Source organism: Rhinichthys klamathensis, unplaced genomic scaffold, assembly GCF_029890125.1.
Source record: "Rhinichthys klamathensis goyatoka isolate OS25496 unplaced genomic scaffold, OSU_Roscu_1.1 h1tg000036l_1, whole genome shotgun sequence".
In the NCBI taxonomy this organism is placed as follows: Eukaryota; Metazoa; Chordata; class Actinopteri; order Cypriniformes; family Leuciscidae; genus Rhinichthys; species Rhinichthys klamathensis.
Genome location: NW_026606584.1, coordinates 10,677,659 through 10,699,798, shown reverse-complemented (window position 1 = coordinate 10,699,798; position 22,140 = coordinate 10,677,659). Strand labels below are relative to the sequence as shown.

The 22,140-nt window shown below is 37.0% G+C and overlaps 1 protein-coding gene across 2 annotated transcripts in view; it reads right to left on the bottom strand.

Annotated features, from left to right (window-relative positions):
- Window positions 1-22,140, bottom strand: part of lpp (LIM domain containing preferred translocation partner in lipoma) — a 235,255-nt gene that overhangs the window by 145,515 nt on the left and 67,600 nt on the right. For both annotated transcript variants that reach the window (XM_056246335.1, XM_056246334.1), the window contains one exon: window positions 983-1,191. In XM_056246335.1, the coding sequence (XP_056102310.1) occupies window positions 983-1,172 (190 nt within the window). In that variant the 5' untranslated portion in view covers window positions 1,173-1,191. The remainder of the gene's footprint in view (window positions 1-982; window positions 1,192-22,140) is intronic.

Genomic DNA, 22,140 nt, shown 5'->3' with positions numbered 1-22,140 from the left:
CAGATCTATGATGCGTCTTCAGATGTTTAATTAGATTGCTGGTGTTAAACGATGTACTTTCTTTCCCTCCTCTCGACACCTTAGCTGAACATAACTCACAGTCTGCCTTGCTGTTGTCATCACCCCTTATCTTGAAATGAGCCCAAACCGCCGACATTATACTTTCCTATGCCTCAGTTCACCTCGACAAAGCACTCGCGGCGGCCAGTTTCGTTTTGCAAAATGTACGTGGTATCGGCGAATTTTTATGAGTACGAGTACGAGTATATTAGGACAGTATCGGCCCGATCCCCGATGCCAGTATCGGTATCGGGCCATCCCTAGTTATATTCCAGGTTTAACTTGACAACCAAATCAGTGTGTTTTGCGAACAAATCATTCAGACCTTATGTATAACGAATGTATAACAATTAGTCTACAGATTTTGTTGTATAGTGGTCTCAGTTATACTGAGAGATAATGCACTGCCATGAAATTGAAAGTTGAAAAAGCCACAGAGCCTACAGTCTGATTTCAATGTGTGAGTGTGTTTTCCAAATGTCTTTTTTTTTAAATGCTAAGATAGACTCGGCATATAAATGGCTACCAGTGTCGGACTTTCATGGTTAGATGGTCACCTGTCCTCCAAAATAAAATGACATTGGCAAGACGACAGCTTCAAAGAGCCAGACAAGACGTTTTAGTATGATGCAAGATAGACCAAGAGCCCTTGTGTCCTGCAGTCCTGGTACAGTAACATCCTTGGATATTTCAAGCAAATTTTGCATCTTGAGTTTTTGCGTAAAAGCCACATTTTAGTCTGTGTAATTCAATTTGCTGCATCGTTTCTCTGCATTTTGACTCCAAGTCGATCATGGCTTCCCAGTTCTGATCCTCCAGTGGAAAAACACATTTTGCAAACCCGTACATGCGTTCTGACCATGGTCATATGCAAATATGTACAAATGCTAATAATTAAAAAAGTCAAGGCTATAAATCTTACCAGATCCCTCGTGTGTTCCCTCAAGTTGTTTATAGGGGTTGAACTTGGGCTTAGGAGCCACAACAGGAGCAAACTTCTTCGGAGACTGTTGCTGGGATACAGAAATGCTGGTGGTACCCATGGGTAAGCTGGTCTCCATTCGTGCACTCACATGACCTTGCTGGTCACCATCATTATAGCCACCCCACATGTTTCTGGAGTCAAGAAATCTAAAAAAAACAACAAGACCACATTATTATATTGCACTGAGATTAACAGGTCCCATAGCATCCACAATGTTTGATGAAATGTAGCAGTGTCTGAATTCCAGTGTTACATTCCTTCCTAAAAATACAGTTGCTTTTATGCATAATATAGATATGGGTGGATGAACCAACGTGGTTCTTTTCATCAGGGACCGCATTCCCATCCCTAGAGCTTTGTGTGTTCTTCTCCCTCTCTCAGTTCTTAGCTGTGGACTTAGCAAAGGAAACTGAGCATTTCAAACACCAGGCATGGAAGAACTAGATAAAGCTCAAAGTGCCATCAAATCTTATTATTACATCAGAAAATCTGAGTGTGCCCCAAAATTCTCTGAGTTCACTCAAAATAATGCTCATGTCATGTCATGACAAAAGTTCAAATGACTGCAATATTCCAAACCCGATCGGTGTGTTTTCATTCAGACCAGTTTTGTGAACTGCATCCTACAATTTATAAAAAAGATTGAGCTCAATTAAATAATTTGTTCATGAAAGAACTCTCATGAACATGCCAAGGAGAGTTATTGATTGAGTTTCAGTTAAACTTAAATTTTGGTCTGATTCTCACACAAAGCTGTTGTATTACAGTGTTCAAATCATGTCAGAAAGATTGTATTTACAAGTTGAGCGCACATGTGCCACCTCAAAGTCGAAATTATGAGTGGGAAAGTGTTGTATAATTAAGATACAACATGTAGCCTAACTAAGTATACATTGGCTTCATAAATTGATTTTTAGCAAGAGTAGCAAAAACACAATGTGCATTATTTGTTCATCATTTTGTAGAAGTAGAGTTAAAACAAAACTTGCTGTATTTTTTGTAATTAATAAAGATGAGGTACTAACTCGACCACAGTGATTTGAGCACACTTGTCCCTATAAGTATGACTTGTCACCTCCCAGCTTCCCAAAGGGATATGATTAAACCATAAGGACCACATTTATGATACTTTTTGGTTTATCCATCACTTCCATTATATTGTCAAGAGTTGCAAGGGCATTCCTAAAAAATGATAGATCCACATGGATAAATTACAGAATGTTCATTTTTGGGTGAACTTTCCCTTTAAGAAAGTGTTTCAGCTTTCAGATAAAAAGTTTTAGGACTTGGCATCCTCCAAAACCAAAGATGGTGCAAATCATTCCTCAAGTTCTCTGGGACGTGCCAAGGTATCAAAAAAGAGACTGTAATTTGATATAATCCCTTACAAACACAGCACTCACACTTCCATAGTTAGAAGCAAACAATTGCCATGTTGCTAACCTGTCTCAATTTAAATAAAAAATCAATACGTCAACTGAGCGTAATGTGATGAAGAACTGGGAATGTTCTAGTTGTGCCGAAGCTCAGACAGCTGCCAGAGAACATGACAGCAGTTCAGCTTTCACTGATGTGGTGAAAGCTGTAGTAACAGCAACGTTAACAACATTATTGATGACTTCTAATGCATTTGTTGTCAACTTCAGGGGCATGGGAGCTAACTGCAGCATCACAGCTCTAGCCAACTTATTAAAATAGCTTATTTACTTGAATCCTTTATTTGTGTTCAACTTGTATCTGAGACAGACATATTTAGCTGGTAGTTTAGTTTAGGCATTTAGCTGCAGGGTCGCTGCTGTCTATTTTGACTCTTAAAATTGCACCAACATAATATTATACTTCTACTTCCCTACTTATTTGCATTATTTCCAAACGTAGGAGATTACTTGGAAGGAGACTGATTAAAAAATGATAATAATTGCAAAAGTGACTGTATAGTGACTTAATATGTCATTTTACAATATGTGCCACATGAGGACGATGATACATCGCTCAATAAATAAAATGTTTGTTATATTTATTGAAAATGCTGTGGGATTTGACAGGTTTTTAAGTTGACAAGTCTTTTCTTGAACATGATTAAAAAAAAACACGAAACTAAAAAAAATATAAAAAGTACATTTCTAAGAACTTGCCACATGTGCTTTAAAATAGATACATATTCTTGTCTTTATTGTGTACACTCTTGTTTGTCATTGCACACTAAATATTGTTACAACTATGGTACTTGTTTTTAAATAGATAATCCATAAAGAAAGAGAAACAAAAAAGAAAATAGGAAAAAGAATATCTTACTGGCTGAAGTCTCTAATAGCTGTTGTTTTACCATCGCAACCGTTCTGAAATCGAATGAAACACTATTTGAACTATTTCAACACAGCATCTTTCATTTTTTCCCCCTGCTTTTGGTCTTTATTGTGGGTGCCATTGTTGCTTTTTGTAGCTGTGTACGCTGCTTGCCTGCTTCTAACTGATGCAGACTTTACGTTTTCCCTCAAGAGACGAGCAAAAAGAGCCCACGCACATGTTCTAATATCATCTAGCCACACCACACGGCAAAAACTTCTTAACCAAGCTTCCCCATTGATCCTCCGGCATCAGAGCTCTCCATTTCCCATCATTCTGCTCACACACACACACACATCTATCAAGGGCCATAAAAGGGAACAGCGCAATGACAGGGGACATTATCACACAGTAATGGTTTTAACACACCTGAACTCTCTGGCAAAGGATGAAAAAGATGGTTTCACAGCAGACGCGATGGGAGTGAGGAATCTATACAGCACATTTCTTCACAAACGCTCAAGGTGTGTCATACTTCCTGACCTGTGCTGCAGACTCTATTATAATGCCTGGAGAGTGTGTGAGAGAAGAATAAAGCACAGCTTAACCTTAACCCCGACCTCTTCAGTGAAAAGGAAAACAGTGAGTAGGGGGATCAATGTGGATCAAAGAGAATATAGTCAGATGGGAACAGATACAAAGGGGCCTTCCTTTCCACCATGTTTTGCAAATGCAATATGAGCACAATAAAATAGTCATTTTGTGGAACTCTTTAACATGCTGTTATCCTGACACAATTTATTCAAGTTTTTTTTTTTTTTTTTTTTTTTTTTTACATTTCTTAACTAAGGGAAACATGAGCAAACCCCAAATTACCAGGGAACTACCATTTTTACAATGTATTTATACAATGGGATCCAGAAATCTGAAACCACTTTTACAATTACTTCTATTTTGCATATTTTTTTATATTTATTTTCAGCAAGAATGCATTGAATCGGTCAAACACCTTTACATTATTACAAAAAAAACATCTATTTTCAATAAATGCTGTTGTACTGAACTTTTTACTCTTCAACAAAAAAAAAATATCCACATATCACAGTTTCCACAAAAATATTGATAATAATATGTTTCTAGGGCAGCAAATCAGTATATTAGAATGATTTCTGAAGGATCATGTGACTGAGACTGGAGAAATGATGCTGAAATTCAGCTTTGCCATCAGAAGTATTATTATACAATTTAAATATTAAAATAGGAAAGTTATTTCAAATTGTATAATAATACTTCACAATTGCACTGTTTTTACTGTAGTTTTCATCAAATGAATGCAGCATTGGTGAGCATGTAGACGTATAAAACCTCGAACTTTTGAATGGTAAAGTGCATTTAAATTATTAGGATTTTTTTTTTTTTTTTTTTTTTAGTTTATTTCGGCAATATCATGATATATTAATATATTACTGATTCAGCACCATACTATATTATGGTACCCAGGTAATATAATTTGATATCATTATACTGCATCACGGTACTATTGCTGTGCTTTTTTGTAAGGGTGGTCTTTGTAACCATCTTGTATAAAAGATACATTTACTGTTAAAGTGGTCATTCGTCCTAAGGGAGGTCCTGGAGATTTAAAGGATCCGCTAGCTGACTAATCAAATAGATAAGTCCATGCGTTTATAGATATAAGCTTACTGCCACCTTTCCACTGCCAAACTTCACAGTGACACTGGGTGTGGGTGCGGGTGTGTATGTGTGTGTATTATAATCTCAATATAATTTGATTAGCAAGGGCTTTCCTAAGGGTGATCAGAACATGGAGACAACACATGATGACATTTCATCTCATTTTGTCTTCTCCATCTACGGTTGCTATTATTTTCATGGAAGCCATCTTAATGGCCTGTGACAATCTGCCAGCCTTTACTGTGTTGTAAAGCAATGACATGGCAGGTCATGTGTTGCAGCAGACACTGAGTGCAGGCCCTGATCTAAAGGTTCAAGTGACACGTAAACAATGCCACAGACACTTGAGAATAAACAAGATAGCACACTGCACTCTGACATGACAAGTCGTCGCACACATACACACTTTCTGTATCTCAAGAGGACATATGATGGAATGAGGAGTATTACGCAGACTCTTGGACTGAAAAAAAAATTTAATAAATAAAAATGTGTTAATGAAATTTTTGTTCTAATTTTGTTCAAGTAAAAAATATTTAAATATTCTTAAAACACTATTTGCAAAGCAGTTTTATTAGTTCAAATGATTTTATTCAGTCGTGTGTGTGTACTGTATGTATAATAAATGCTTTGTTTTAAACATATCTTACAACAAAACAAACAGAAAGAGTGGAAAATAAACTTAATTCAAGACATTCTCTCAAAAATGATCTTGTTTTAAGGATGTTAAAATATATTTACTGGAAAACAACACAAAAGCATAAAAATATATATAATATCATTAAATATTAATATTTTAAACATTTACAAAAGCAGTGTGTAAATGTCCCTTGCAGGTAAGGTTTCTGTTAAGTCCAAAGTACAGTGTGCATGACAAATTTTGTCATCAGCATAGTATGTGCATAGTCCGATTTTTCTCTTTAAACGTACTTATCTGTAAGTGAATCAGTTTAAGTAAGCTCTTGGCTAAATAAAAAAAGTAAAAGTGGCTATATGTAGAATTCAGAATCCCTTGTTATTAGCGTCACCGGTGGCCATTGACTGAACTGAACTTATTGCTTGTGCGCACACTCTTGCACACATACAAGAAACCAATCTTGATTCAAGGCCCCGATATGTACTGCATGCTTTCCTCAAATATCAATATAAACACACAGCATTAATGAGAGCAGTGAAAACCAGCAGTTAAGGAAGTATCTGATCATGTGGATATGTTTGCACCAGCTTTGCATCACACATACAGTACAGAATAGCTCTTTTGGCATTATCCTGAACATTGGTTAAGCATTTGCTTCATGTGTCATTGTAGTTGACCTCGTTGAATCATTAGAGACTAACATTGTTTATATTGCTGTTACTGTGAAACAGCAAACTTTTATTTTAGTTTGTGTTGTGCTCTGCATTTGATGTTAGTGGACTCCATCGCTAATCTAACAAAAGAGGTGCTCTCAGGAGCACGCATAAAATCACATCCTTTTGATTTTCCTGGCAAAAACATCCTGAGTCCTTCACATATAAATTCTAACGTTTAGCTCCTTTAAATTAAAAAAAGCTGTATTTATCCAAGGAGTGTCAAACACTGCAAGTGTCATGAAATTGGATTGTGATAGATGATTGTTTGAAATCCAACACTTCATCCCCCATGTTTCGGGGGGGGGGGATGGATGGATGGATAGTAAACACCTCTGGTTGGCCATTGTGTTGACGCCCTCAACATATATGTCTGTGATTGGCTACAATGATCAACGCTTCAAAAACATGTTGTAAATAGACGTCTTTGATGATCTTCGCCCAGCGCTTACACAAATACACACGGGAGCGTTTGAAAGCAGGCCGTCTATCAGTGTATATATTAGGGATCCGCTGATAGACGCCTGTTTGTGCAAGCGCTCGTTGAAGACGACACGTTTTTGAAGCGTTGATCATTGTAGCTAATCAGAGACATATATGTTGAGCACGTGAACTCAATGGCCAATCACAGGTGTTTAAGAATCCGTTCAACAGCGCTCAAAATTCTAGAGGGAAATGCTGGTCTCGTCAAAGTTTTTGCAATTTCAGTACCGAAGTCAGTACTTTTGACAACCCTATTTTAAATTGGTTTGATGAATAGGTGGATGGATGGAGGGATGAAGTGTTGGATTGGGATAGATGAGTTGTTTGAAATCCAACACCTCATCCCTCCATGGGATGGATGGATGAATGAATAATTTGAAAGAGATAGAGGATGGATGTGGTGTTTGAATGGGATCAAAGGATGGGGTGTTGAATTAAAATGGATAGAGGATGGATGATTTAATGTAGTGAAAAACTATATTGGAGCTCCGTGTGTCACTGATCCACTCATCCACCAGGAATCTGATTCTGACCAGTTCTCAAACATTCTCATAACAGAAGGCATCTGAGGTCAGAGAAGGGCTGCTGATGTTTCTTATCTCTGTAGATTGAGTGAATACAGCAGGGATGGCAAGGGAAAGTAGGAGCGAGATGCAGGGTTGAATTAGCACTCATATGCACCGTGACACAATACACAGAGAGCTCAGCTACACGAATAACAGCTTTAAAAATTAAAGGTCCCCATCTGTGCTCAGGACCCCGGCCGAGCCCACTTAGCTCTCCGCGTTCCACAGCTGGTTGAATGGTTGAGCGGGCTAATGCAACATTACACAGACGAGGGATCGCCTCATCCCTACACTGCTCTGTTTGGAAACATGGCCTTGTTAAGGGTTCAAGTGGGCATTACGGATCTCAAAATGTTTCGTGAGCGTGTGGGGTAAATATTTGAGAGTACCACTAGGCTGACACTGTGCCACGTGTTGACATATTAATAAAAGCAAACGACCGCTTTGGAGCACTTCCAAGTGCTGAAAGTTTAATAGTGTAAGTGGCTGGCAGAATTTAAACTGCACAGTCAGTGCACGAGCAAAAGTCCGGCTTTCTCTTAATCCCAAGAATCATCTCAGTCAGAGCTGAAAAAGATTTTCAACTCCCATTTTCATATACTAAACAACTAAAACACACACATATATTAAAGCTGCAATCAATAAGATTTTGTTTGAGTTTAGCTGGCTCTTATTTGTCCCAACTTCCAACAGTACCAGTGGTTTTGAACTTTAGACTAACACCTACTGGCCTGGATAAATGAAGTTTATTTACTAACATCTTGTACTTACTAACAACATGTTTATTTATGTATTTTTTTATTTTGTTCCTTTTCATCTGTTTTTTCTCATACTACATATGTTTTATGCCTTGTTCTGCACCTTGAGTACTGGCTCAAAGCAGTATATAAAATAAAAATAACTGGGTCAACTGCATGATGCAGCTGGTTATGTGATTTCAACATGGTGCCACCCATGAAGGGGCGACCCTCTCTCTATTAGATCAAAACCACTTTTTCTAGAAGGCTGATATACCTGGACTCTTCATCTCATCGGAGTACACATCATCTCAATCGTATTTCTCAAAAGTTGAGAAGTTTAAATACGATTACCTCAATATCCACTCAGGAAGGAATGTGGAACAGACAAAAAAAAGCTATTATTTTTTGTAGCATCTCACCAGCTGTATGTAGTGGTGATTTTCCTGAACACTGGCAGAAGCCAACACTGGTTGCAGAGAGAGTTATTAATATTTTATCAAGTTTACCTGACCTTTATCCCTCCAGTTAATCCCGCAGAGACAAAAGTGAGAGAAAACACAACTGACTAAAACTTTAAGAACTTGCTCACTGGAGCCCACAAGTTCAGTCAACTGGGATTGTTCTTGTCTTCACCATCGTTGTGTCACTGATGATACTGCAGGTAGGTACTATAAAAAGCAGAACGCATTGAAGACTTTGATTATGCTCAATTATTCATTATCTAAAGCCTCGCTATAGAAGATATTTAACTGTCTGATCCTCTAATCTCCAACATTGTCAATGGAACTGTGACAGGAAACAATTTAGAAACAAGATAAAACAGTGGGACTGGACCTGTTGGGCAGGCGTTTGCTATTAATGAAGAACAACGGTTATCCATCAGTTGTCACTGTTATCCCAGCTGATTTTCATGCACTGGAAAACCTCAGTCTACTGTACATTTGCCTATTTGATCTGCTTTTCCGGCAATTCAGCATTTATTGCAGATAACAATCTCAAACTGTCTCTTTATATTATCTGACACAAGGGGGGAAGCTCTGTCAAGCTGTCTACATTTAGAGAAGTGGTCATATGTGATGATAAGCTAATTTAGCTAAAAATGTACGCTTGCTTGTTAAAAAAACAAAAGGAAAATTATTAAGGGTTGGCTGTTGGCATCTACATCTGCTAGGAATCATTTAGCTGGCGCAGGGTCAATCGCGTTGGAGGTCAGTTTCTCTACTGGCCACATCCCCTGGGCACATATCTCACACTCACAAAGACCTAATTAGGCTAATAAGGAAGCCTAACAAAACCAGCACTAATCAAATGACAAGGCCACCACTGATTTGTTTTCCAAATTAGCCGAGTGTTTGAGAAAGCTCATGCCGTTTGATAAGCATTACAAATGGGATTAAAACAATGCATCACTAATATGGAGGAGATCTCAATTCCCCCTCCATCTGCAGCAGACACGGAAACGAGCTCGTTCGCCAGGCAAATCAAGATGAAGGCAGACCCTCGCCATGTTTAGCATACTGCCTGCTGAGCACTTTTAAGCCATGTTGGCATTTGATCGTTTCGTGCGAGGACATCAAGAGATACGTTACCCCATGTTGATTTTTAAAGGTTGAGACCTCCAAACAGGCCTGAAGTATCGACTCTCTTCCATGTCTCCTTAAAAAATATGCACTCAATTCCCCTGATAACAAAACATGTTTATCAAACCCATAAAAATTTCACGTCTTCACAGCTTGTCAGAATGTTTCTCAAGTGCCTTTATGGATTCACGTTTTTTTGGGACTCTCCAATTCAGCTCCCCCGTGACAGGGATCCGGAGTCTCACAGTGTAAAACGGTAAATATAAATATCAGAGTTTTGATAGAGAGTGACAGCTCCATATTGGCAAAGGATGGAATCAAATGGATTTGGACAGCTTGCATAATAAGCGGGTTTTGATTTTAGAGACAGCCAATGGAGTGATAGAACATCTTAGGGATTCGAGTCTACCACCTTGTTAAAGATTGACACATGTCAGCGTCGTTCACCTCGATAGACCCCAAGGCGATCTTCGACCCATAAACAAACACAAACAAATGAGGGAACGATCATTTGAAAGATATAAACACGCATGCATAGGTCATTTGAGGATAAGTGACATAACAGCATTAAGAGAGCATTTAAATACACAGCAATATAAGAGCATTAAAATATAATTATGAAAAATATATAGAAAAAGGCATTAGACAATGTGATTTGTTCAAGCCTTGATGGCTCTTGCATTGATTTACAGGATGTCCTTTCAGACTGAAACCTAACATTATTATTATTTTAAAGCAGAATAGTAAAGAAATATTACCGTAATATATTTCTGTAGTTATTTAATACACAATAAGGAAAGTTGTTAAAAAAACAAAGTGTTAAAAAAAGAATTAATTCTCTTTGTTGAGAAATAACTATAATTAAATAAAGTTCAAATATCAGCACACATCAATGTAGAAACTGAGAGTGGAAGTTATTTTGAAAGAGAAATGTTGAGGTTATTTAGTACTATTTCAATATTGAAAGCCAACAAACAAATACTAATATCCACGAATATCCTGTGATTGTGAATAAAAGCTTGAAGGTCTATCCAGTATCTTCACCACATCAATTATTTGGATGTAGCTCACTGAGTACCACAGACCGGCAAGAGAAAATTTCTTAATATTAATTCTAAATTAATAATCAAGAAACCAGCAGTAAACAACTAAGCAGAAGATAAATCAGTTAATTAAATTAGTACATTTAATGCATTTGTCGCTCCTCTTAACCTGTCAATTGCAACCAAAGTGTGGAATAAGTTTAATTCAATGGTGTTGGAAATGGTTAAAGGGACACTCTTAAAGGGACACTCTTCTGCTGAACACAAAGGAAGATATTTTGAAGAACGATTGGAAGTAAACAGTTGTGGGGCACCATTGACTTCCATAGTATTTTTTTTTTCTACTATGGAAGTCAATGGTGCCAAACAACTGTTTACTTCCAATCGTTCTTCAAAATATCTTACTTTGTGTTCAGCAGAAGAAAGAAACTCATACAGGTTTGCAACAACTTGAGGGTGAGTAAATGATGACAGAATTTTCATTTTTGGGTGGAGTATCCCTTTAAGGGTCGTGGCACACCTGTTGGTGAGGGTCTGCCGGCCTAGTTTTTTGCGTTCCACACATCGGCTCTAGTCATGCCTGGCGACTGGCGTCGGACGAGAAAGAGAGATCTCTGATTGGCTGAACGAGTAAAAAAGCAAAAGTGATGAAAGCGAGCAAAGTCAAGACTGCATGGACAGAAGGCAGTTCAAATTTTACGAGCATTCGAATGTGTGAATATTTTCATTACAACATGAGCCAAATGGAATGAAGAAAGTGATCAGCATGATTGATATTCAAAATGGTAAGCAAGCACTGCTTTGTTCACGGTTTGTATACCTGATGATATAGACAGTTATTTCCTTAAACACAGGAGCGGAACGCACGTGCTAGCTGGCAGTCGCCTTTATTCCTTTTAGTGTGTTCAAGCTCAGGGTTTTGGCTTAGACACAGCGGACTAGAGGCGACAACACAGTCAGCTTTTGTCGCCGCTAGATCTTTGATGTCGGCTTGGTGTGTCGCGGCACTTAAAAAAAAAAGTAATTTTAGTGTGTTTTTTTTTTCTATGCAGATGTACTGCTCTACAAAATCACTCATACCAATCTAAAATTATTAATTATTTCCAAATGAAGCTATTAAAGTCATCTGGTGAAAATTCCTGTATTTGTTCTTATCAAAATATATACAAATCACAGAACAACGTAACAAATAATCGCAAATCTGTTGCCGTTTTTCCCAATATTGTGCAGCAATGGTGCCATCTCCAATTCCAAATGACTTTATTAACCTAAAGGAATGTGATAAACAAAACCAAAAACACCCACAAACGAAACAGCTGCTCACAAACCCATTAGAACTTTTCTCTCCAAAGTGGAAAATCCAGTAGAATAAATTGCATCCTCAAAGGTTTGGTGAGATTAAGAAATAACTGATGTTTCAAATACGATTCACATGATAAGATTTCCAATTTATATATGCACATATGGACCCTTGAACACGAGTTGGCATGTTTAGTTTAGAGGTTCAAATTGATTGACATGCTAATCTTGAAGAAAGATGATTTAGATAGCAACCTGTTCTGACTAAAGGGAGTACAGAGCAAACTCCGGCCTTGATCCTTAAATCATCTGCACTCATTTCTGGAATGATTAAAACATTAAAGGTTAAAGCCCAGGCCGGGAACATCATTTGCGTGTTTCTTCTCACTGCAGGATCACAGCAGAAGTCTGCTATTAATACAGAGAGAGTTCTTCTCTCGCAATGGCTTGGTGTGCTTTCAGTTGACTCAGTTCAATCCTTCCCCATGCTGAGATGTGAGAAGAGGAAGTGTGAGGGTGCAGAAATCTCTATGAAAGGTCATGTAAAAAAGAGATGATCCTTATGTCCACACAGAATAATATTTTTAAAGATAGCTTTGGGTCTTCTAAAGTTGATCAACTTTGCAATAAAGGAAGTTTTCGCTCACAAGACCTACAAACATGCAGTCTATATTATGAAGAATTTTTAACACACAAACAGTCATGAGGCTGTGACTCTAAATTCATTTTACTACTGGTTGTCATCACTACCCTGATTTATTATGTGGGTTAAAAAAACCTAAAATTGAAAAAAAAATATTTCAACAATCTGTGTTTATGACCTGGAAACCAACAGCATTCATATACTGCATTCATAAACTCAAATGAAATATATTTGCAGAAAGACCATGGAGTCAGAACACCACAAGACTCAATCTTGGTTCCTTGTTGCATACATGGTTAGTTAATGACAGTTGGACTCAAAGGTTGTTTCCCCAATGGAGAAGCAGACATTGGAAAGAAAGTAAGAGAAATTTGCCTTCGGTTTCGAAAAGTTGTCATAGTCTCATATACAACCATTACAATCTGTAGAAATGGAAGATAAAAGGTATAATATTAGACAGCTTGGATGATTCGTGGCATGTACAAAAAGATCATGACTGTCATAAGAAATGAAAACATGCCTTTATATATCATAGAAATGTTCTTTGTTTTCGATATTTTCATTTCAGGCAGTGTTAAAAATCTGGTATTCATCATATGAAAGACTTTTGATGTTTTTGTTTGTTTTTCAAAAAGAAGCATTTCAACTGAATAATTTAATTATCTGTTGAAATGTGTGAAATATGGATCTTTTACGTAAATAGCCTTTTATAACCCTGGACCTGGTCCTTTGCTGTTTTTTATTTAATACAATTGTAGCAAATAAAAAACAGCAAAGGGCCATGTGGTGATCAGTGGCCTGCAGTGGTGTTCTGAAATGAGGAGGTAAAGTCCTCATAGTTGTATCAATGTTTATATATATATATATAAAATCAAATGTAAATTTATTTCCCAAACAGTTACACTTAATGCCGTCACATTTTCCTGATTAAATAAACATTACTTTACATAAGATACTGTACAAAAACAACAAATACAATTCTATTTTGTATTTTTACAATAATAATATAAGTAATGTTCTGTTTATTAAAACCAAGTATACCTAAATCTAATCGTTAGTGTTTTTTATGCATTTTTACATTTATTCCAATATAATAAATAAAGACGGTAACAATTTAAATAATATATTTTATTTGTGAACTGATGTTCCGCTGTTCTTTTTAAGAGTCAACTTATTTTTGGACTATCAGTCATCAAGCTCAGTAAACAGATTTATTTATTTATTCGCAATTACCCCCCATCAAACCCACTGCACACTTTAGGGGGTCTGTAAAAACTCAATGGGCTCAGGGGAGGCAAGAGAAAAACGGAATCCCGCTGAAACTTTTCCTGCTGATGTCGCCGTTTTAAAAAAACGATTGATTTTTGCACGTTTTAATGTCACATTTTGTAATATTTAAGCTGTATTATTTTTGTAATATGGATCATTTTCTCATCCAATTTTTTGAGGAGGCACTGCCTCCCTTGCCTCCTCGGAGGAAACACCCCTGGTGGTGATCAACCCATTATTTCATTCTCATTATTTAAATGAAACATCATTACACCACCTTAATCATCCCGAGGTTTGTTTAGTGTTCTTTGAAGCCTTTAAGATTACATGAGAGATTTTATTCAGCCTAAACTTGCACTGGAATAAATGCAAGGATCTATGATTGGGAGAACCAGGATTATGGGGAAATCATTTGAGCTTTTTTTTAATAGCTCGATCTGCAGTTAGTATTAGAAGTAGGAAAATGTTTGAAACATCTTCATTTGCAGCAGTCGGAGTGAATAAAGTAGAGAGAACTGACTCACAGCCAGGAAGCGCAAGTGCAGAGTGACTAAATTCAAGGAGCACAATTATTTATGTGCAGCTTTTTTGCTGGCTTGCCTGGCACTTTGGGTTGGTACTGCAGGCCAAGAGAGAGAAGAGCTCCACTCAATCTCTACTTTCTTAAGGGCCTCTTCTACAAGACCTTAGTTATTTAATGAAGAAATGTGTCTCTACATCACGGCACATAGTTTGGGAGGAAGAAATGCACCCTACCAAAAATCATATAAGCAAGGCCACCGAAAAGGGGCTCCTCCGTTTTGTACCCGGCCCAGGTATTGCTTACTATGGGCTGCATACAGGCCAGGAAATGGAAGGTGTAATCAACATACCTTCCCCCTGTTATGATAGGTTCGGGGAGATATTGATTAAATTGTGAAAAATTTCACCATTTAATCAACAACTCATGCATACTGCCAATCTGAATGTGATTGGCTCACCCACACGGCAGCCTTGCATATGTCAGCAATGATAGTCATATCACAAGAAGAGTTGGTTTTGTCATTTTGATTAAAGATTTGATTATACAAGCTCAAACAAATATATGCATGGATGAATTATTACAAATAACACCAGTAACGTGTTAAGAAGATAAACAGGGTTCATTTTTAATTTCAAATATGAAGTGTGGCTCATCCAATGATCTCTTTGGGGCAGGTCTACCTGTTTGGCTGACCAATGGGGAAAAATAAGAGAAGCCTAATGGCATATACATCTGTAATAATAATAATTATTATTATTATTATTACATTTGTCACACTCCCAGTTTGCAGTCTGTAAGATTTTCTTCATGTTTTTGAAGAAGTCTCTTATGCTCACCAAGGCTGCATTTATATGATCTACTACAGTAAAACAGTAATATTGTAAAATATTATTACAATTTTTTTATTATTATTTGAATATATTTTAAAATGTAGACTAATTTATTCCTGCGATGGATATATTTTAGCAGCCAAATTTAGCAGAAATAGAATTTTCATCCTTGCTGAATAAAGATATGAATTTCTATCAAAAAAAATCTACGGTAGTGTAATTTTACAATTATGCACTTTGCAAATGCTTTTGTCCAATGTGAAACTGTATGTGTGTGTGTCCTGGGAAACGAACCCACAACTTTGCCATTGTTAGTGCAATGCTTCACCAGAACCACTTTATGTGTTTATTAATAGTAAGATAAACAAAACATTTTAGAACTGCAACCGAAAACGGTTCACTTTTTAACTTCTTTGCGGTTTCGGAAATGGTTAGCGGATTTCTAACGGTTTGTATAAAATCATCCCCATTTGTACACTTGAGCCAGTTTTATACCATGGCGAAAAGTCCCTGAAAGCGCCCGTCATCATGAGATGAATGCGAGTGATCATACAAGTCAGAAAATTGGACACATTCGGACATCTGTGATTTATCTGTCTATCAACTCAACAAATAAGAATAAAAGCAGCCAAAGCTTGCCCGGCGACAGCCGTCTACGATGTCAGGTTAAAAGCTGGATACTCGTGGACACATTTAACGGGAGAGACCATATTTAATCCTTCACCCCATCACCACTCGTTCCACAGTACACTGACCCCTGTCACACCCAAAGAGGATTATTGAGGAAGTTCAAAACCTTTGGTTGCTTTTCTGGCCTGTAATTCTTAATTGACCGATGGCTGTCGGCGCTTAACTGATGGCTTATAACGAACTCAGACCCACTCGTAAATGTATAATCCATGCAATAAATCTACTCTGATTCCACTCACATGCTGTAAACATTCTTAAGGATGTGCCAGTAATCTAATATTCCAAACTTCTCATGCTGTCAGCAGACATTTACGGTTTGCTTGTTCAGTTTGGTGCAACGATCACGCCTGTGCTCATTTTGCTCAGTTAACCAGCTACGTATTTGATCGTAATGAGACTTTCACATATATTTGACCCCTCAAGCAACACATATCCTGTGTAGCGACCATGGATCAAACCTTGGTACTGCAAGCTACCAACCGTAGTGGTAGCAAGGAGGGATTTACCTCAGAAATCTTTGCTGAACGTTTCTGCTTAACTTTAAAGGTTTCCTTTACCCTGGCTATTTTCGGGTCAAATACACTTAATTGGATTAGCTGGATGATGAAATTATCTCTCTTATTAAAGAAGAGCAGGCAATCTTCTCAACAATCTTGATTTGGTTTTTAAAATTTATACTACAACCCAAGATACATGTGAACATGACAGAAATGAAATAATATTTGCTAACAATCTACACTCTTAAAAATGAGGGTTGATTGGCATCTATGGTTCCATAAAGAATCCTTAACATCCACGTTACCTTTCCATTTCACAAGGTTCTTTACATTATTAAAATGTTCTTCACACTAAGAAAAAAGGGGTTCTTTTAAAAACGGTTTACTGAAAGGTTATTTGGGGAATCCAATACAGTTCATTTATGGCATTGCTGCAAACGCCCCCCTTTTTGGAACCTTTATTTTTAAATATTATCCATTAAAAATCTTAAATCCAAATCCATTAATCCATTTCGAACTGATCAGACTTTCACAATATGAGTAATTTTATTTCACAATAATTTATATATATATATATATATATCACAATATAGTTGTTTTATTTTATTTTATAGTTATTAAAAATAAGAACAAAGATGCAAAAATAGAACAAATACAATATAAAAAGATACAACTAAAATGGAGTTTATCAGGTCTATTTGACATTAGCATTGAAGTAATAAATACTACAGAAATTAAAACTGAAAAAAACACTGCATTTCATCTGATTATTTTCAATCAGAGGATATTTTCAACCAAACAGCAATTTTTGCTAAGTTAATTCAATATGTTTAACATAAGCAAAATATTAATTATATGCACCAATATAACAATACATACACAGCAATATTTACATATACTCTATATTTTCTCTTTTCTTTCTTTTTTAGGTAAATAAATAAATGATAAACAATCACACAGTACATTTTTAAGTGATGATGCCAACCAATTTATGATTTAGTTTTCATTTAATCAATTTTCTTTATTAATTTATTGAAATGGACAGTTTCTAGTTTAGAGTCTAGAAACTGTTTAGAGTCTAGAGAAATGTATTGAAATTAACAAGTCTAATGCCAATTTCGCAACTGAGAATCGCTAGTCTTGGACTTGAAACTTAACAGGCACATAAAAGGCCCATAAAATAATTTCAAAATTCATACTGCTGCTTCATTTTATATCACCAAATCATGTGCATATCTAACATAGTGTCCAAATGTACTCTGAAAATACCCTAAACTACAAATATCACAACAAATAACACAGCCTAACACAAAAAAATCAACTTATTTTTCCTAGACAATTTTTGTTGGCTATTTACGAACATCTTTGATGTCAGTAATGTTGTTTCAGCATACAGAACTGTGTGAGATGTGGCCTAGCGGGCATCTCTCTTCTTTATCGCATTGTGCCTCATCTCTCACTTTCCCTATCTACAATTGAGAAACGTCCAATAACAAAAATAATACAAACAGCAGTTAACCCTATTACCCCTACTGACCATCATTGACATGACAGTCGCCTCTGAACGACTTTATCAGAACAGAGGTAAAACTCAACTCGCCTCAAGCAGAACTGTTACAAGCACAGAAGAACACCACAGCAAACTCTCTGACGCACAAAGAAAGTTTTTTGCATCCTCTGTTCAGGAGTATGAACGTAATGAGGTGTCAATATCAGATCGTGATATCATCTCTCTGCTTTGACGCCGTGCAGCCACTCTGTCTATCAGTCAAAGAACGCTTCATCTGATTTTAATATATCTGCAAGATAAATATCACATGCAAAACGGCAAATGGGAGAGGATGTGGACCGTTTGAGCATATCAGACTCTTAACTGCCACGTTTCATCTCCCCTCATCTAATAGAGTTCTTCATCTGGGAAGGCAGGTTTGAAGAAGAAAAGAGTGAATTTGCTTTCAAACTTCATAATCAGACTCAATGAGAACGCATCACTGGTGCCGAATGTAAAAGGGAAAGCACAAGAAAGAATGAACCGTCAGCCTCATTCCACCAGTAAACTCAGATTTGAAGTTAATGATGTGCAGCCACTTTGTACTGTAATAGATGCCACAACAAATGAATAACACTTTTGTCGAGACCGTGTTTCTCCATGTAAAACAGGGCAGGAACTGTATGGCATCGAACTAAGTAGATCTTTATTAGTTATTCTTTCAGTAAATTTATGTCTGTCTGTCTTGTTTCCTCAGTTCTAGTTTTTTCTTTTCTTTTCTACAAGGTCTTTATTTTTCTCTGATCAGGTGTATTTGATAGCTGTATTAGAGCATTACTAATGATTGATTGTATATTGTTGTTCTACCACTACACTCTTAAAGATAAAGGTTCCAAAAGGGGCTTTTCACAGCAATACCATAGAAGAACCATGTTTGGTTCCCCAAAGAAGCTTTCAGTGAACTATTCTCTTTTACTGACAAAAGCATAGATTTCCAATGTTTTCACTGACCAACTTAAGTGTATATAGTATTTATATATATATTTTTTTTTTTGATGACTGCAACACACTCTAAAAAAGTTGGGACACAGGCCTGTTTACACCTGTGTCACATCACCTTTCCTTTTAATTACACTTTTTAATGATTTGGGAATTGAGGATACTAAATGTCCGAAATTTCTGTAAGCGTTTTTTCGTATTCGTCATTTGGTGGTTCTGAATTGTCAAAACACCTCTCAAAATGCTTGCTACGGAAGCAAAAAACTCAGAAAATCGAACCCGATCCGAATTTTTTTATGACGGACGAAAGTTTTGGAGGCAGTGTGTAAACGTGATTGACACAACGTGAGGTCGTATTTATTTTTTAACATGCGAGAATTTCGAACTCAAGGACCTTAATTGTTGCAATTTTGCCCAATCTCACCTCATATACAAGTCAGCTGCTCAACAGTATGGTGATCGTTGTCTGCTTCTCCTTTTCATGATGGGCCATACATTTTCAATAAGAGACACAGGTCTGGACTGCAGACAGGCCAGTCCAGCACATCCCTTTTATGGTGTAGACTAGAGTGTCTAGAAACCACTCTGTGGTAGCACCGACAGAATGAGGCCTGGTCTGGATGTCTTGCTTCCCAGGAAAGATGTCATCTTGATGGCAGTATATGTCTCTGAGTCTGTACAATCCCAATATAAGCCTTCACATCAATAGTACCTTCACACATCTACAAGTCACCCATGCTGTTTGTACTGATGCATCCCCATACCATGACAGATGTTTGTTTTTGCACCTGTCGCTGAGACCTTTAGTCTTTGGGCCTGATAACTCAAAGTCCGTTTTTGCCAAAAACAAGCTGAACCGTAGACCCATCGGACCACAGCACAGATTTCCACAGTATTTTGGACCATCTGAGATGAGATAGGGCCTAGAGAACTCGGCAGCATCTCTGCATAGAATTGATGTTTAGCTTTCTCCTTGCGTAACAGAGATTCAATTCTTGATGCAGCAGCAGACTGTGTTAAGTGACAATGATTTTCCAAAGTACTCTCAAGCCCAAATGGTTGGAGTTGGGCTTGAAAAAGTTCATTTGTATCCTTTAATTTACTGTAAGAAAATAGAGTAAGAATTTGGCATTTAAAAAAGCCTTTTTTAAACTGTATTTTTGTAATGGAATTAGCAATTTAGCGAAAAGTGCACTCACAACTCTTCTTGACTGCAACAACTGATGTGGGCAAAGAGCTTACAGAGAATTTATAAAAGGCGTAAAGAGACAAATGACTTCTCGGTAAAGTGAAGGAAAGGAGGTGATGGATTAACCAATGGCATGGGAATCTCCAGCTCAGTGAAGTATCTAACATTAGCATTTTATGGAGAATGCTTCCCCTCAGAGCGTCTCTCCCAGGGAGCCAGTAACGGGGATGGCTGTCATGGAAAGCTTGGGTTGTTCTTCAAAGTCAGCTGGCAGCAGGACTCAGTGTTCATTCTTTGACTCGCTCTGTGTGTGCGATGAGAATTTGGCCCGAGAACAACAACTTAGAGCCAGGAATCCAAAGAAGCAACAAACAGTCTAAGAGCAAAACAAGGAACCCTGCACTGAGCCCCCTGCACAGGCCCTGTCAGACACACTGGCCCCAGGCTTACACTTGCTATAATTCCCTTCTTCCTGCTGCCACTACACACAACCGCATTCTGCAGCTGATACTGCTCACTCGCCTGCCATCACATTAATCTAAAATAGCTTCAAGGAATGGTGGGAGACTTTTTTTCTGATTTACACAAATATTTACTTGCCTGCAAATTATCAAGGAGGGGTGTATGAACATGGAACTGAGTTTCTCTATACTGAAATTTTCAATCTGAATGAAAAAATTTTTTTTTAAAAGAAATTAATACTTTTATTCAGCAAACTGATGAAATATAATACATCTATAATGTTACAAACTATTTATATTTCAAATAAATGCTGCTCCTTTGGACTTTCTTTTCCTCAAAGAACCCTGGGAATTGTTTTTATCATGTTTCTACAAAAATATTAAGCAGCACATTGTGCATAATAGAATACGCACCAAATCAGCATATTAGAATGATTTCTGAAGGATCATGTGACACTGGAGACTGTAGTAATGGCTGCTGAAAACACAGGAATAAATTACACCTTAAAATATATATTAAAAATATATTAAAATAGAAAACAGTTATTTAAAATTGTAATACTATTTGTATTTCAAAATATTTTTGTTGTAACTATTTTGTATCAAAGAAATGTAGCCTTGACTATAAAAGACTTCTTTCAAAAATATAAAAAATTACGAACTTTTCGAATTTTGGAAAAAAAAGGTAAGCTAAAGAATGTTTAACACTGCACATACAATTATTTAAACAATTCCTCTGCAGTAATTTAAAAATAAATGTACAAACTGAATATTTTGCAGAGAGTAAATTCAAGTCATTCTGCACCACAGCTGTGCTGAAAATAACCTGATACAATGCAGTACTTTCAAAGGTTATTATCATTTCAGTAAAGCGACATAAGATAAATATCTGTAGATATATATGGGCACATAATACTGTCGCTTTTGTATGCAAACACATGCTCCGACAGTATGGATGACAGCTACGGAAAGAGAGCAATAGGTATGTTTTGCTTTCAAGTGAAGTCAGAGTTCCTTCAGTGAATAGGTGTCTGGGGACCGCTCACATCTCTCGGAACGGGTGAGTTGTGTCATGAGTACCTAATCCACCATGGCTCGTTTAACCTCAGAAATGGCCTTAAAAGCCAAGAGTTTTACTGAATAAATTGACAAATTAATGAACCATTGTGAATACTGAACACTTAACATCTCCCCAGTAGTCAGTTTAGGAAGAGTCACTCTCTGAATAATAAAACACCTAATTATTCACCTAACTTCTGTTTTCTGTACTGTACATCTTCACTCACATAAGTAAGATTCGTTGAGTACAGTAGAGAAAACATTAATATCGCTATAGTCACTACGGCATCAATGCCTCAACGTCAACTAAAAGACCCCAAAGCCTGTACCTGATAGTTCTCCAGGGTTTCCATGGCAATGACCACTCAGATTTTCACTGGAACAGCAAGAGTACAAGAAAGATG